The sequence below is a fragment of the Narcine bancroftii genome, chromosome 13, assembly GCF_036971445.1.
Source record: "Narcine bancroftii isolate sNarBan1 chromosome 13, sNarBan1.hap1, whole genome shotgun sequence".
NCBI lineage: Eukaryota > Metazoa > Chordata > Chondrichthyes > Torpediniformes > Narcinidae > Narcine > Narcine bancroftii.
Window position 1 is genome coordinate 29,052,949 of NC_091481.1, and position 18,331 is coordinate 29,071,279.

General features: G+C 41.1%; 1 protein-coding gene and 1 long non-coding RNA gene across 9 annotated transcripts in view; one reads left to right on the forward strand and one right to left on the reverse strand.

The window, feature by feature from the left end:
- The window catches only part of LOC138748520 (uncharacterized), a 28,442-nt gene extending 12,223 nt beyond the window's left edge, over positions 1-16,219 (forward strand). For 3 of the 7 annotated variants that reach the window (XR_011348092.1, XR_011348093.1, XR_011348094.1), the window contains exons 2-3: positions 13,060-13,228; positions 15,993-16,218. This is a non-coding gene — a long non-coding RNA (uncharacterized lncRNA). Of the gene's footprint in view, positions 1-724; positions 792-4,237; positions 4,325-13,059; positions 13,229-15,992 lie in introns of those variants that run through there. The other 4 variants (XR_011348096.1, XR_011348098.1, XR_011348095.1 and 1 more) reach the window with 3 other exon arrangements.
- rerg (RAS-like, estrogen-regulated, growth inhibitor) overlaps positions 1-18,331 on the reverse strand; it is a 61,596-nt gene that overhangs the window by 12,118 nt on the left and 31,147 nt on the right. For both annotated transcript variants that reach the window (XM_069908866.1, XM_069908867.1), the window contains exon 3: positions 8,111-8,167. In XM_069908866.1, coding sequence (XP_069764967.1) covers positions 8,111-8,167 — 57 coding nt within the window. The remainder of the gene's footprint in view (positions 1-8,110; positions 8,168-18,331) is intronic.

Sequence of the window (18,331 nt, forward strand, 5' to 3'; positions counted from 1 at the left end):
AAGGGGTGGACAAATTTCCAGACAACACAAGAATGTTAAGTCACATTAGAAACCCAGAAGCAACAATCTCCATAGGGTAGCACTGAGCTATTTTCTAGCAGGCCTTCTCTACATTGGAGAGACTGGGTGCAGAGCACCTTCACTCTGCCCACATCAGTGAGTAGAATCTCCCAGCAGCCAACCATTTCAATTCTGGGTTCCACCCCCACAGTCATATGTACTATCCCACCAAGACTTTCTGTAAATTGGAGGAACAACACTTGATTTTCCATCTGGGCGCTCTCCAACTGGATGGCAGCAACATTGACCTCCAGCTTCTGCTAATCTACTCTCCCTTCTCTCTCTATTCATGGAGCCATCCCTCCTCCCCCTCCTTGCTGCAGTGCCCTCCCACCCTTATCCACCTCCTGCTTGTGGGACCGTGCACCTCCCCCTATCCCCACCATTTTGTTTGGGCACCTGCTTACATTTTTCCACAACTTGATGAAGGGCTCAAGCCTGAAAAATTGGTTATGTATCCATATCTTTGCTCTATAAAGTACATGGCTTGGCCTGTTGAGTTTCTCCCGCAGTGTGTTTTTACTTCAATCACGGTGTCTACAGACTTTCATGTTTTACTGCAGACAAATCAGAACTGGATTAGGTTGATGCATGTATCAGCATGGACAAGCTGGGCAAAGAGCCCGTTTCTGTGATGTCAAACTCTAGTGTTCTTTTTTTCCAGCTTCTCTTCAGTTCAAAAACAATATCTGAAAACTTATCTCGCTGGCTGGTCAATGTGAGGTAGTTGGGTATGTTGGGATGGTCACAGTATTTTCCTATTTTGTGTGATCAGGGTTAGTTTTGCTTGCCCCAAGTGATCCCATTAAGGACCGGGATACCTTTTTGAGCGGGGGGGGGGGGGAGCTGGGAGGTCTCACCGTTGCAGATTCCTCCCAGCAGCTTCCAGAACTTTCCAATAAGGTGATCATAAAGGCCACTTTTATTTCTAACAGATGCCAGGGACAGGTTGGTGATGTTCCCCTTTGACAGAAGTAATGGGCTGCTGTGTTATTATGAATTAATGTGCATGAAACCAGGGATCATTTATGGAGATATTTGGGTTCATATTTTCTTCCTGGTGGTCCAGGTTGCTTCATTGTGCTTTGCCATCTTCAGAATCTGAACTGTTGCATATCCCATGCAAAGCACTACTGGTCCGTTCAATGCGATTTCAGTGATTGTTAGACTCAAGCACGCCAATCTGACATTTCCTTGTGGCCACTTAAATTAATTATGCAGATGTACCAATCAGGAAACTCTTCCTGTTTCACACTGACGCCTGCCATTATAAGTACAGTACTGTCTTTATATAAAAAGCTCAGCTGAAGATAATCAATGAGGCTGCAATCCAGTATGTAGACTCGCTCAGAAAATTGGGCAAGTGCGTTACTTCATGCTTGGCCAGCATTCAATGTTTGGAAAATTATCAACCACACTTGAGCTGCATTAATCCTGCTATCCTTGCCCCCTCCCCTGTCCAATCTGTTTGTCCCATCATGCTGGGCTCCACAATACGCAAAACCTTATCCTTGGCCTCAAAGATAAGTCGAAGCTCTTCAAATATTCCCCAATGACTCCTACAAGTCCAGGGTTGTGATTGGTCACAGTATTCTGTGCATCACCGGGGAGTATTTTAATTTTCCAGTGACGCTTGCACAAACATTTCTGCTGCCCTCTCTCCCTGCCACTTAGTTCACTGGGGCACATGTCAATTCTTCTCTTAATGCATTTCCAAACACATTTAACCCAAGAAAGCTTCCCTTATTTCTGGCCCCTCGTCACACGCTTACTAGAATTCACCGCAGCAGTAATAAGCAGCTGAAGGTTGAGGGTTTTGCTGCTATTTTACATTTCCACAGTCATTTTCTGTACAAACATGACTGGATCTCCAGCAGATAAATAGTTGACACAAATAATGGTTGGCATAGCAGTTAGTGCCACCCCATTCAGCACCAGCAATCAGGACGTGGGTTCGAATCCCGCATTGTCTGTAAGGAGTTGGTATGTTCTTCCCAGGTCTGCATGGGTTTTCTCCAGGGGCTCCAGTTTCTTCTTACTGTTCAAAACGTAGGTTAATTGAGTGTAATTGGGTGGCACGGGCTCATGGGCCGAAATGGCCTGTTACTGTTTCAAATGTAAAAAAAATAAATTAAAAAATATTAAATTTAAAATAACCATAAAATATTAATGATACAGCTGGATGATATTGATAATAAATTATTGGAAAATGCAGAAAGCAATGTTCCAAGAAGAAAAATTTATAGCAAGTTTAATTGGATTACAAGATTCGGTGGCAACTCAGATAAACTTCAATTATGCCTCCAATAAACTGTCTTGAGAAGGTAGTAAAACTGCCAATGAAGTTATTCTACAAATAAGATCAACTTTTATTTGATTTAATTTGTTGTATGCGTTACCTCCAGTATATCACTCCAACTGCCCTTGAAGTGGTAAAGGAGAGCCACATTTCAAACCATTCTAGCCTCGATCACATAGGGATCCCCAAACATGGGGATAGTTTCATTATTTTAATTTAATGGAAGGACAGCGAGTTCAGGTACAGGATAACACGTGACTTGTAGACTAAGCACCGCAGCAGTTGTAGCACAATGAAGGGGAGAGTGGCTGTTTAAATGAAGTGCCAGCAAGTAAGGTGCCTTGTCCAAATTATTATAAGTTTAATGGGTGTGTCTGAAGTTACACACATCAAGATAGTTGGCCAGTTTTCCATCACAGTCTGGGAGCACCGGATGCAGTCGATGACTCCCGTTGTGGCCTTCTCTGCATTGGAGAGACTTGACGCAGACTGGGAGATCGCCTCGCTCAGCACCTTCACTCCGACTGCATCAGAGACAGGGATTTCCCAATGGCCAACCGTTTCAATTTTGCGCCCCATTCCCAAGCAGACATGTCTGTCCACAGCCTCATATACTGTCAAACTTGCAAAGTGAAGAAAAAACACAAGTTTCCATCTGGGCACTCTCCAAACATGAACATTGACGTTTCTGATTTCTACTAGCCTACACCCCATTCTCCCTCCATTCCCCCTTTTCTCCAGCTCTCCACTCCCTTCCCTCTCCATTCACAGAGCCATCCCCCCCCTCCCCTTGTTTGTTGGTGTGACCTCCTTCCCTTATCCAACTACGGTATTACTTGCTGTGTGTAGGCTGTCCTCCTCCCCCCCCCCCCCACCCCCCAACCATTTTGTACAGGTGTCTGCCGACATTTTATCATACCTTGATGAAACATTGGTTTTGACCCTTTATCTTTGCTATGTAAGATACACTGGGTGCTCCAGCATTGTGCTTTAACGTCAATCACAGGGTCTGCGGAATTTTGGTGCTTTACTTCTATAATTACCCCAGCCTAATCTCAAGGTGGCCTCACAACACTTTATCACACTCATTCTGCCTTTATTTGGATAAAATCTTAAAATAATACAGCTATAAAGAACAGTCAAGACATCCAAAGTAAACTGGCATGCATCACCTTACAACCTGGGACAGGGGGGGGCAGGAATAACAGCTCAATGTTGCGGGCTTCCGTTGCTTCAGACGTGATAGACCAAGTGGGAGGAGTGGCATTACTCATCAGGGAAAATAACACAGCTGTGCTCAGGCAGGACAGACCAAAGGGCCCTTCTACTGAGGCTATGTAGGTGGAGCTGAGGAACGGGAAAGGTATGACCACACTCATGTATTATAGACTGCCCAAATCAGTAGAGAGATAGCAGACAGCTGCAGGAAACACAAGGTTGTGACAGTAGGAGATGGTAATTTTCTCTATATTGACTGGGACTCCCAATACTGTAAAAGGGTTTGGAGTTTGTCAAATGTTTTCAGGAAAGTTTTCTAAATCAAAACATAGAGGTGGCAACTAGAGAGAGTGTAATACTGAATCTCCTATTAGGGAATGAGACAGGGCAGGTGACAGAAGTATGTGTAGGGGAACCTTCTGGGTCCAGTGATCATAATGCCACTAGTTTCAAGTTATTTATGGAGATTGGAGGATAGGTCTGGGCCTTGGGTTGAGATTCTAAATAGGAGAACAGCGAATTTGGAAAAAAATGAGAAAGGATCTAGAATGCGTGGATTGGGATAAAGTTGCTTTTCGGCAAGGATGTGGGAGGTAAGTGGGAGACCTTCAAATATGAAATTTTGAGAGTGCCGAGTTTGTACATTCCTGTCAGGATTAAAGGCAAGGGAAGCAGACAAGACATCTGAAGGATATTGGGGACTTGGTTCGGAAGAGAGAGGCGTGCAGCCGGTATAGACAACACAGTGTAAGTGAAGTATTTGAAGAATATAAAAAATGATAAAGAAAACCACAAGAAATAAATCAGGAGGCTAAAAAGAAGACAGAAGGTTGGTTTGGCAGACAATGTGAAGAAAAATCCTAAAGGTTTCTACAGGCATATTAAGAGCAAAAGATTTTTTTAAAATTTAGACATACAGCACTGTAACAGGCCAATTCAGCCCTACGAGTCCGGGTCGTCCAATTTACACCCCATTAACCTACACCCCAGTATGTTTTTAAGGATGGGAGGAAACTGAAGACCTTGGAGAAAACCCACGCAGACATGGGGAGAATGTACAAACTCCTTACAGACAGAGTGGGATTCAAACACATGCTGGTCCCGATCACTAGCACAGTAACGACGTTGCACTAACTACTACGCCAGGATAAAATTGGTCCACTTGAAGATCAGAGTGGTTGGCTATGTATGGAGCCAAAAGAGATGGGGAGAACTTAAATGTTTTTGCATCATTTACTTAGGAAACTAACACAAAGTTGAGGGAAACAAGGAAAACAAGTAGAGGTCATGAAACCTATACAGATTAGAGTCGGAGGTGCTTGCTGTCTGAAAGTGAATAAGAGTGGATAAATCCCCAGGGTCTGGCAAGATGTTCCCTCAGACCTTCAGAGAGCCCAGTGTAGAAATTTCAGGGGCTTTGGCAGAAATATTTAAAATGTCCTTAGCCACTGGTGTGGTCTGAGGATTGGAGGGTAGCTCATATTATTACATTTTTTAAAAAGGCTCCAAAAGTAACCCTGTAAATTATAGCCCGGTGAACCTGACATCAGTAATAGGTAAATTACTGGCAGGTGTTCTAAAAGATTGGAAATACAAGTATTTGGATAGCCAAGAATTGATTAAAAAATGATAATCAACATGGCTTTGTGCATGGTTGATCATATTTAACCAATCTTATAGAGTTTTTTTTAGGAGGTTGCCAGGAAAGTTCATGAAGGAAAGGCTGTGGATGTTGTCAACATGGAATTTAGTAAGGCCTTTGAGAAGGTTCCACATAGGGAGGTTAGTCAGGAAAGTTCAGATGGTCAGTATTCATGGAAAGGTAGTAAATTAGATTTGACAATGGCTGCTGGATGGGAGAAGTCAGAGAGTTGTGGTGGATAATTGCTTCTCAGACTGAAGGCCTGTGTCTAGTGGTGTGCCTCAGAGATCATGGCTGGGACCACTGTTTTTTTTTTCATCCATATCAATGACCTGGATGATAATGTGATACATTGGATCAGCAAGTTGTTGATAACACTAAGAATTGGATGTGTTGTGACCAGCAAAGAAGATTTTCAAAGCTTGCAGATGGATCTGGACATAATGGAAAAAAGGGTTGAAAAATGGCAAATGGAAATTAATGCAGACAAGTGTGAGGTATCACAGTTTGGAAGCACATACCAAGAAAGGACATACATGGTAAATGATTGGGCACTGAGAAATGCAGAAGAGCAGAGGGATCTGGGAATACAGATACATAATTCTCTGAAATGGTGTCACAGGTAGAGGAAGTCTTCATATATCAAAGTATAGAGTATAGGAGTTGGGATGTTATGGTAAAATTGCATAAGACATTGGTAAGGCCAAATTTGAAGTATTGTGTGCAGTTTTAATCACCTAACTATAGGAAGGATATCAATAAGATTGAAAGAATTCAGAGAAGATTTACTAGGATGTTGTCCAGACTTCAGGAACTGAGTTACAGAGAAAGGTTAAACAGATTAGGACTTTATTCCCTGGAGCATAGAAGAATAAGGGGAGATTTGATAGAGGTATATAAAATTATAAGGGGGGTAGTCAGGTTAAAAGTAGGAAAGTTTTTTCCACTTCACATAGAGAACTTCTTCACATAGAGAGTGGTGGGAGTGTGGAGCGAGCTGCCACCTTAAGTGGTGAATGCAGACTCAATTTTAACATTTAAGAAAATTTTAGACAGGTACCAGGATAGGAGAGGTATGAAAGGCAACAGACTGGGTGCAGATCAGTGGGACTAGGAAGAAAAATGGATTAGCACAGATTAGAAGGGCAAAGGTCATGTTTTTGTGCGGTAATGTTATATGGTTCTAGGGAGAAGCTGGAAGGTGCCCCTTGGTGCCCTTGTAATTTGGTTTCACATACACCTTCATGAAGCCACACATGAGGTGCTCATTACAATAAGGGCCACTTCGGGTATGCCCTTGCCCCCAACATCAAGTGACCTGTGAGACCCATTCCTACCCTGATTACCAGATAAACCAGGAACAGGGGTGAATGCGCAGGATGGGGACACGGTAATTGGGCCGATAGGATCCGCCAGGAGCAGCCCACAAGAGAATGTAAAAGACAGAGTCTTATTTTTTACAAATAGAATTCACCTGCCAGCTTCTATCTCACCACAACCAGCTGACAAACTGCATGCTCGTAGAGCGTCCGCATCGGTCTTCATTTGAGGCAAGGTAATTGTCGAGATCACTTCAATAAAGGGCTCTCACATTGATCCAGGCCAATATTTATCCAAATCAATATGCACAGCTTATACAATAATGATCCTTTAAAAGAACCTTGATATTCACATTTGTTCCTCCAATTTCAAGTATAGTTTTTGTTCTGTTTCCAAACACAATTGGGGGACCTTGTCCTCCACATACATTGTACTGTAAATTCAATACATCCTCTTAAAATGAGTCACTGCCACTCATGTTTCCTCTTTATACAATGCACTCATGAACACTGAAGCTATGACACAGGACACAGTATACAGGATGACAGGACCTTGGACTGCAGCTTTTTTCCCTTCACAGAGCCTTTGCAGTGGAGGTAGTGAGAAGTATTCCTTTCATTATTTCAATTACACTTTTTAAAAAAAAACTGTAAATTGCTTTGGATGCAACAAATTCCATGTAAATATTTGCCCTTTCATCTGATGGTTAACAAAGCAGTGCTTGTGGGGATGATAAAGTTAGATCAGAATTGTTCCAATAGAGCACCCATCTTTGGTTGCATTGTTTATTAAGTGGAGATTCCACTTCCTTTCATTAATTATAGAACTACAGAACACACAAACATTTGAAAAAAACATTTACCGTGTCAGAAAAGCAATTTTCGGCAGCACTAGGTGAAATATAAATGGATTTAATGAAAGATCTTTTGTCTTCTGCATCAAATTTAAAAATAAAGTTATTGGCAAGTTTCATCCAATTCATCAAAATAATCCTGACTGCTTATTGGGTAGGGATGTGGCTATTATTCCTCAAATGCTACACTCTTCGGGGGGAGGGGGGGGGGGCTTGGAAAAACTGGGAGCGCCGATGAAATGAGCAGGCCAAGGTCCAGAAGGTAGATGGCTTTCCAGCTCTGCTCACGGATAAAAAGACACACAAAGGTCACCTTCTCGGTCCCCAGAGTGAGCCACCCTCCAACCTCTGACCCCTGCTCTCATCACACCTCACCCTACTCCAAGGTCTGCACACTCCTCAACCATGTTACCATGTTCTGACTTCCATTCCATTACTCAATCTCATCCAAACTACACTGCCCTCCCTCCTCTCTGTTCCTGTTTTCTATCTCCACCAACCTCCAATCTAATCATCCAGGAGCAGAGATAATAATTCAATTGAGGGTGACCTGCATTTTGAAATCCCTGGTATCTCCCTATCGGGACCACTACTTCCCTTCCCTGCAAATATTAATGCCAATCCAGTTTTTTGCATAACACGAATTTATTGGGGGCATTATGAGCTACTTCAACCCAGCGACCAGATTATTAATATTAATGAAGTAAATGGCACTCACCCAACGTGGGATCGTATTCCCAGATGAATCTCTTGGTCAGAAACCTCACCACAATAGCTGCAAAGAAAAGAAAAAGAGTTTTATGCCCTAATAAAAGCTGATTGTGTTACAAATAGGAAATGGTGCAATCTTTAACTCGACACCTGATAAGTATGAATGAAAAGGACCATTGTGACCCAATTCCATTTTAATTGTTTGAAGGATTTTTGTTCCACCATCCTACACGATGATGCATTCTGTGTATTCATTACTCTTTCCATGGAGCCCAGTAAGGTGGCCATTCCAAAGGAGGACATGGTCATAGGTTTTTACACATACACACACAACATACACATGTATACAGACATTATAACATACATGTTATTTTTGCAAGAATAATTTAAATGCTATTGCAAAAACAATAAATGCAAACACACTGTAGTGTGTGTGTGTGAGTCTGTGTGTTTATATATATAAAACCTATGCCATGTCCTCCTTTGCAATGGCCATCCTACCCTCAGCTCCAGAACACAGCTCCGAACGGTGTTCTATGAAGGCATAACTGGATCTGCCTTATAGGCCTTCTGCATAAAAAGGTAAGTTCACCCTTTTCTTCATTGAGCTGTCTTTAATGTGGGGTTGCACCATAAAAAGGCCTTAGGTTCCCTCTGGGTGCTCTGCTTTTCTCAAAGCTGTGCTGGAAGGTTAATAGTCTATCGTAAATTGCCTCTGGTTAACAATGAGCGATGGACCCTTAGGAGGGTTGACAAGAATGTGGGGGGAATAAAGTGGAATTAATTTAGGTTGAGTGCTTGATGCTCACCGTGGATCTTAAAGCCATGCTGTATGGCTTGTTGACTCCTTATTACTCAAGATGAATTACTTCTCAAATGTACCATCAACTAACTTACGCCTTCTAAAATCATCTTGAGTGTCAGATCTCACCTTCAATTTATTAAACTGGTCAGGCATCACCCATTGCTAGGCTAGCACTAGGAATGTACACTTTTAAGCACCTCGTACTGAAATTATGTTCCAGAGCACGATAGCCAAAAGTTCCGCCATGGTGGATCTTATATTTTAAATGCTCTGTCTTGGAAGTACACTTTAAATTAAGAAATATTAAAAATAAAGTTCATCTTCTAAGTGAATGTGGAAATCTGTTTATTTCTTTAATTAATGGCACACTAACATAATTGTTGGGTAAATTAGTTTGAAAATGCATGATTGTTAGTACAGTTGAATTAGCAATTAATCACTGACAATTAAATATGGCCATTCATCACTCAGGCCCAATGTTCCAAGGCATCTGGAGGGTAAAAATGGTTAGGTCCTTATAATGCTCATTCGAACAACCCTGCTGCATTTGCCACTCACAGTAGCGTGTTTGTTCAAACATCAAAATCAGAGGTTTATTTTCCAAATAGTTAATTGAAAACCTTGACTTGAGGTTTTTTTTTCCCAGAGCAACTTACCACATAGAGATCCACATTAAATAGGAACAATATTTCAATAACATGTTATCAACAGCACACTCAGTTGCCTCTATTTGACTGATGCATTGCAACAGTCTGTTACATAGCCACACAGTTCCCAAGCAGGCTGAAAAGGCCACTTGGTCCATCTTGCCAATTCCCAGTCAGGGTTCCACATTCACTTTCACGTGGGGAGGAGTTCTGCCATATTTGATCGATCCCTCAAATTATTTTACTTGCCTTGTAACTCCTGATGCTCTTAACAAATAATTACCATTTTCAATTTTGATGATTTAAAATAATGTAACATCCACAGCCTTTCTAAGGAGTGACTTCTAAATTTCAACTTGATTTTGACACATTTCCTGATTTAAACAGCACAGTTCTGATTTGAAAAAATATTCTTTCTTCATCTAAATTTCCCCACCAGTAGAAACAAGTTCACTGTTTCACTGATTTTGAATCCCTTCATTTTGATTTTTAATCTTCTGTTTAAACCTTCAACGTTTACTTGGATACATACATAATCTGCTTCTCTGAGTTCTGAATCTCTCATCAAAGAAATGTTCCTTTTTATATTTCATTTCCATTCATGTAACCTCATTCTTTCTCACACTGAATCCAATCTTTCAGTATATGGAATTGCTCAGTAGATTTTTCACATAAGAAACATTCTCACTGCACTTTGGTACACGTAATGCAAAGGGTTAAAATGCATTCCATGCAAGCAAATTCTATTTTGTGGCTTTCATGTTCTTTTGAGTGTCTCCTAGCAACACCTTCAAGCCAAGGTCTTATGGCTTGTTAGAGATTGCACAGGTGAGTTTTAGTTTCCTTTGTTCTAGGAAATGGTAAGGAATTAGAATGTCTGACAATTTTTATTGACAGTTTAACAAAGTTAAACAATGTTTCATGGCTTGTAACAGTGTATAGCAACTGATAATGATGTTAATAATGTTTAATAAACTCTGGAAAACTCAACTTTAGTATGGATTTGTTTGAACAAGTCATAGACAACAACAACATTCTGATATCCTTCAAGCGATTATTAAGAAAAATTGTCACTACGTGTGACAATAAACTTGAACTGAAGTTAACAGATTCTTTTATTCTGATATCCAGAAATCCATCCTTTACTTTCAAATGAATAAAAATTCACTTAATCTTTTGTCTACCCATTCTTAATTGGTGCTCCCAGTGCAATACTCCTCAATCAACAAAACCACCCTCTCCCATTCAACCTTTGAGGCCCTTTAAAGAACTTTAAACATTTCATTACAATTTCCTCTCATTCATAAAATACATAGAAAACATAGAAAATAGGTGTAGGAGTGGGCCGTTTGGCCCTTCAAGCCTACACTGCCATTCATTTCGATCATGGCTGATCATCCACTCAGTACCCTGTTCCAGCTCTCTCTCCATACCCCCTGATTCCCCCTAGTCACAAGTACTAAATCTAACTCTCTCTTAAATATAGCTATGGAACTGGCCTCAATCACTTCTTGAGGAGATACAATCCCAATCTACTCAATCCTCAATCTGTGCCACAAAGAATTGTTAAACCCGAGGTCATTGCATTGGCCAGTGAAAAGATGAGATATAAACAAAGATAATAGGAGCAAATTTGGTAAAGGCATGAGGACTGAACTATTAAAATAAAAGGCATGAAAAAAAATCCTGTTCATCCATCAGTTTTATGGTAATGCAGATAAATTAAATTCATGCTACCTTCCAAAAGTAGTAATGAATATTATAATCAGTGATGGGTTTTTTTTTAAATGAAATTTTAATGAATTTTTTTCCATGTTTGTGAAATTTTAATGATATCCCAAAAGTCTTGACAAAGCATTCAGGATTCACCAGAGGTCAGTGAGTGCAGTCCTGGGAACTCTATTACACACCATTGATACTTATTGTTACAGAGAGCCTCTTGTCAGCCTGTTGGGCTCCAAGGATCTTGCCATCCTCCAGATTCAAAGTTTAAATTTATTGTCAGAATACATACATGACATTCTTTTTCCTGAAGGCCAGGCAGAATTTCTACTTACTGGAAGCACAAAAAAATCATATTCAAGAACAAGAGAGAAATGTAAACAAAGAAAGAAATGTGAAAAAACTGAGCAATAAAGAAAAAAAAAATCAGTTATAGATAACGTGCAAAATAAAAGTCCTTAAATGAGAATCTGATTGAGTTTGCTGTTTAGAAGTCTGATGGAGGAGGGGTAGCAATGGTCCCTGAACCTGGTGTTACAAGTCTTATGGCACCCATATCTCTTTCCCGAAGGCAGCAGCAAGAATGGAGCATGCCCGGGTGGTGTGGATCCTTGATTATTGCTCTCTGATATCGGGGAGAACTTTGCCTGTGATGTCCTGGGCTGTGCCCAAACTTTTGCAGGGTTTCCCGCTCAGAGATATCGGTGCCCCCTGCGCCACCCCCCCCCCACCCCCGATTCTAGGTTGTCAGCCCACTTTCCACTACAAATCTTTAGAAGTTTGCAAGGTCTTCAAAGTCATAGAAAATATCCACAAACTCCTGAGGAGGTAGAGACGCTGTTGTGCATTAGTATGAGGGGTCCAGAAAAGACCTTTGAAATAGTGACTCGTAGGAATTTAAATTTGTTCCCCCTCACCCCCTAACCTTGGTTTTGGCGACATTGAGTGCGAGTTTCTTGTTGGTACACCATTCAGCAAAGTTTTCAATCTCCCTCCCATATACTGACTCATTGCCACTTTTTATGGAATTCACTAGCATGGTATCATCAACAAAATGGAAGATGGTGTTGTTGTCGTCCGAGCCATGGGTGTTAAGTGAGGTGCAAATCTTCATTCTTCTCTTCACAGCACAATCTTGCTCAGGAAAATAGCTGTTGAATTATACCCTCCACCCAACTCTTACCACTTCAACAGCACACCAAGCGAACTCCTTCAGTCAACCACAATTACCAGGTTGTAGCTGGCTGCTACAAGCTATGGCTCTGCAAAGCCTATAGCACAGGAGAGGTCATAGCTGGATGCAGGTTAGCTCAGAAAGAACAAGCTGATCCCAGAAAGAATGACACAAACCCAGTTCAGTGTAATTAAAACTGTCAGCTTCATTGGGCTCACAGCCCTGCTTTTATTCTCAAGCTGAGGGGTGGGGTCAAAACCCTCTCAGCACTGATTGGTGTGTTTGTCATCCGCTTTCCCTGATAGGGCAGTTAAGCTCTTTTGGTTGTGGCCAATTAGAGGGCAGCGCTGCAGGCCTCGTGCAGCCTGCTGGATCGTCGCGTTCGTCCTTCATTTTGTAAGGCCCACTGGGGGAGCTGCGAAGGGCCACCACTAGGCAGTAATTTTTGAAAATAAAGAAATACGAACAAAAACAAAATGATAAATGATGCTGACACGGGTCTGAAATGTTAGCCTGCTCCTCTTTCAGGAGATGTTGTCTGATGTGCTAATTATTTCCATCACTTTCTGGCTTTCATTTATTAAAGATTTATGGTTTTAATCTTCTAGGTCAATGTTCAAAGCCAGACTGGCTCCAGTGAATATGGACTCATCCATCAGAGCACTATGGTTGGGTTTGCCTCAAGGACTACAGATAATCTGTCTTCATGTGGAATTACCATCAAGCAGGAAATATCAAGCCAACTCCACCAACGTGATGGAAAATTATTGCAGGGCAGTGAGTAAAAAGAGATATGTGTCTTGGACAAATAGTAAAACAAAATAAACTGCAATGGTATAACATGAATAGTTTATGTAGGATGAATCATGGTCAGAATTAATGGTATTGCCAATAGTACCTTTGACCTTTAATTACTACTCTAGCATTCTATTGCAATGCAGATACATGTACAAGTTTGAGAAAAGCCTGTTCAAGTTTGTTGCAACTCATCCAATCTTAGAATCCAGCAGTGTTATGATTATGCCCATTGTTCCTGATGTTCTAACATACATCAATGTTAGAGAGAATTTCTTTTCTTTACTCATCTGTTTCCAATTTGCTTTTCACTAATTTTAATTAATATCCTCTGCCAATACTTGACATGCTAAAGTAATATTCTGGGTCATTTATCCACTCTTCTAAATGCCTTTTGTACATTAGGGCAATTCCTCTACCTCCCAGCAACCAAGCCCCTTCTCCCACCACCAATCTCCCTGGGCTGAAGAGTATTCTTCAAGCTTTCTGCCAATCTGCCCACACCATTGAGGAATATTCCTTTTGAAGAAACAATAACGAAAAGTGCACATAATATGGAATGTGAAATCTGGATGATGCATTGATTTCTGACTCTAATTAACATGTGTTCTGTGTTTTTTTTTAAAAATGCCTTGGTCAAATAAGAAACAAGCCATAATATTAATTTAGAAAGAAGTAATCAAGTAGCTTTGGCAAGGCAGAATTAATCAACCTGCAGAGCAGAGGAACCACTGGAGAAGCAGCCTACAGATAAACAGATGGAAGATGAACTAAAAAAAAAACCAAACATTCCCAAATTGTTTTACAGGAGTTGTTTTGACATGTGGCGAAATAATCACAGAGGAAAAGTGGGGAGTGGTATTCATGCCGAACGCAAAGAGCAAAGTCACAGAAGCTGAGCCCACGGCTTTCTGCTCTTCAGTACGTCCACAGCTTCTCCAGATCACAAGACGTGGGAGCAGGTGTAGCTCCATCGAATCTGCTCCACTATTCTAATCATGAGCTGATCCATCCATCCATCCACTCAACACCACTCCTTGGCTTTCTCCCCGTAACCCTTTATGCCCTGACTAATCAAATAGTTGGCAATCTCTGCCTTCAATATATATACCCAACAAATTTGCTTCCAAAGCTGCCTGTTGGCCACAAGTTTCACAGACTCACGACCCACGCTTCTCTGTTTTAAACTGATGCCCCTTTATCCTGAAGTTGTGTCCTCTTGTCATAGAATCCCCTACCATGGGAAGCATCTTTATCCAGGCCTTTCACCATTTGAAATGCCTCTATGACGCCCCACCCCCCCACCCCCCCATCCTTCTGTACCCATATAATGGCCACAGCTGACTTTGAGTTTCAGATTAGACAATAAACCTTCAAATAACAAGAGACAAAATTGTAGTGCGACAAACATCAAACAATTCATGTTTGCTGAGAATGAGAATTCTCATTCTCAGCAAACAAGAATTTGCAATCAAGAGTTTGAGATTCTGAACCTGCATTTTCAATTCTTTCAGTTTTGTTTAAAGCTCAGTCAACGTCTTTAAAATAAATTGCCTATTGCTGTACACAAATTGGCTTTTAAGTTTCCAGTATGGTAGCAGTGACAGTATTTTGTACAGTAAGCAGTTTGTGGCCCATTATAGTCATTTGTATGGTGAGAAATGCAGAAAGCTCCCACTGACACAATGCCGTCAACTTGTTTCAGGGATAATGTTCAAGGAATAAATATTGTCCAGGGTCCGGAGAACAGCTCCACAATTCTGCTTGAATTTAGTCTCATTCGATCTTCCAGGTTCATCTAAAAACGACCAGGTCCAGAATCTTAGATGAGAGTGGTATCATCCTCCGACTACCTCAATATTGTCTCTGGTCTGAGATGTACCCAGAACCTCTGGTAGTGCCACCAACTAAGCCATTCACTGTCATTAATATGGTACCAATGTAAAATGTTATTTTGCAATTCAACAATTTGATACTTGGAAATGGGCTTCAAAGAAGAATATTTTGTTTCCATTCATGAGTGACATCTGAAATATGAAGCCATAGCAAACATGGAAACCAAAGTAGAATGCAAGGATCGTGCAAAAGCCAAAGTACAATTCACCAAAAGGAAAAATAGACTTTGTATTTTTTCAAGTACGTTATATTGGTCAAATCTGCAAAGCTTTCAGAAAGCATGCAATACAAAACTAAGATACTGAGCCAAATATGATTATTTCTGCATTTTCAATTCTTCCAGTTTTGCTAAAAGCTCAATCAACATAAATTGCCTATTGCATAATTGTTTGCTGGTTGCTTACTGAACACAAATTGGCTGCTGCCAAGACACAAATGAATGGGATGAATATATTGGATGTCCTAGCCGAGAACTGTCTGATACCAGCTACATGTGTTGGAGCGATCTTCGCTGAGATACCTAAAGAATGTCATGTAATTGACAATGACAAGACTGAAAATAATCATATTCCTTGGTGCAGTTGTGCGACTGAGCTCTGTCAGTTGTTAAAACACAATTAATCGTCATTATTCTCCATTGACGTTGTCTTCCTATGTTATTAGCTTCATTACAATTGTGAATCCTGATTACATCCATTAATCCTCATGGAAGTAGTGGGGAAGCATATAGGTTTTGTAACAACAGTTCTGCAGTCCATAACAGTCAGGATGTTGAGGCACAAAAATGCTCAATTTCAGTCATTCATCCGAGACACAACATGTTAATTATTGTTTTCTTTAACCCACATAGAGGCGCTTAATTGGAAGAAGATTTCTCACAGCAGGAATTTAAAGAAAACAGATTCCATTCGCAAAACAGATGAGAATCATCAAAAAGAGAAAAAAATAATTCTTCCACCTCAACAGGAGCCACTGGTGTGAGATCTGAAAAACCTAGTCATTGTTGTATGTTGAAGGCACCAGGGAAGCATTGCAATGATCAATAAGCATGAGTCACAAATTCTTTATATAGCAGTTTTCATTCAAAAAAAACTTGCTGTAGCTAGAAACCTCCCAAAAACTCCTACCTTCAAACAATGAACACACCCCATCCAGGCAACAATGCAATGAAGCTTCAGCATGTTCATGTAGGACACAAGACAACCTATCCATCTTTAAAAACTGCAGATGGTTTGGTCATGGTCACATTTCCTTTAACCTACCGGGAGGTCGAGTCACTGATTTATTCAAGCCCAAGTCCATTTGCAATATTTGCTTATGTAACTGCACACATCACATATTTCCATATAATTATTTGTGATTTTTTTTTGTTCTTTGGTAAGAAAAACTCAGTGGAAAAGTTTCAATTCATCTTCAGAGAGTTTTCCAATTTACATCAGAGAGGTAGATCCCACACAACTGGGGAACATCTGGGACATCACTAGTTCCAAAGGGTCAAAAAAAATCAGACCCAAACTTAGACCACCAGGGGAGGAGGAACAGTTCTTGGCAAGTGTTGCAAAAGACAAAATATTTGTGTCATTTAACTTCCAGGTTCCAAGTGTCAGGACTTAAACAAGTCTCAATCACAGATGGACACCACCTGTGCTCTTCTGGAACCTGTTGATTCATCTCATTAGGAGAGGCAGACACTATCATTCTCTGAATCCTTTGAGGACTGAGATTGGTGTCCAGTTCCAATGGCCATATTTGGATTCAACATATCCAGGCCCAGCCTTTGGCTTTCCAACCAAGGAAATCTTCCCTCACCACCATTCAGTGCCCCAAACAGTGAAGCAACCATTTCACATGTGAATCTGCAGGGGTCATCTGGTGCTCCCGTTGTGGCCTCCTCTACATCGGAGAGACCGGATGCAGTCTGGGAGATCATTTAATTGAGCACATTCACTCCATCCGCTTCAATAGTTGGGACCTCTCAGTGCCCAACTATTTCAATTCCATGCCACACACCAATAGGTCTGTCCAAAGCCTTGTGCAAGGTCTGTCCAAAGCCTTGTGCACTGCCAAACTGAGGCTACCCACAAATCGGAGGAACAACACCTATTCCTGCAATCCCTTTTCTTGATAGCGGGGTCAATGGAGATCTAGTTAGCCTTGTCCATAACAACCTTACCTCACCCACTGTCAAAGGGCACCTTGCTTTTCTTTTCCCACTTGCTCACGTGCCTATCCACATTGTCAGTGACTGAACACTTTTGCTATCTACGCTTTCCAGGTAGACACTGTGGGCTGGAGGATGGGTAAGGTGAAGCGCAGTTGCAGGGCATTAAGCGACTCTAACTCTTCAGAGTGGTTATCAGTTCATTTGCAGGAGGTCCCTGGCTTTAGAAGCTCAACAAGGTCTGGTCAAAAAGCAAATGGGTCATCACACAATGGAGCAGTAACATTGCCATAACATCTGAAAAGCATTCCAGCCTATGCTCAGAAACGTTTATGTTTGCACTGTTCCAGGAAGCGCTTTGAAATCTCAAACCTTTGCTGAGAATTATCCTCCTTTTTAACCAACTCTGGTGCCCTCACACAAAAACTACCACTCAGAAGAGATTATCGCCAAGCATTACCTTCTACTGTTACCTGTTTTCTCCCATAAGGAAACAAGGATGTTTAGTAAGTTGTGGGAAAGTGACAATGAAAAGGTAATGGTTCCCATTTTCGTCACGTTTAGAATGTAACATACATGAAATTCTTTAACATTGTCTATCGTAAGGCAGACAGATAGTTTCCACTTTGTCCAGCGCCCCTCACAGAAACCTACAGTGTTCCTAGGCGGTCTCCCCTCCAAGTACTGACCAATCCTGAGTCTGCTTGGCTTTCAAGATCAGACAATCTCAGGCATTTTCAGTCCATTAGATGCTGTGATGAAGCGACTCGTGTCAGAAGTTGAGCTGCTCAGAGATTTAAAGTGGTTTTGCATGGATAGAAGACACTGACTCTTGGGAGATTTTAAACAGCAGACATGCTTGTTTTTACAAAGCTAACATTGATGAAGCATGATTAAGTTCTAAAGGAAGAAGCAGTCAGAATACTTACAAAGGTGCGATTGTGATAAATAATGCAGATTCACAAAGTGAAGGGAGGAAAGTTTAGGGGCCTGTAGTGTTCTATGTTCAACGTGTAATGGTCATCCAC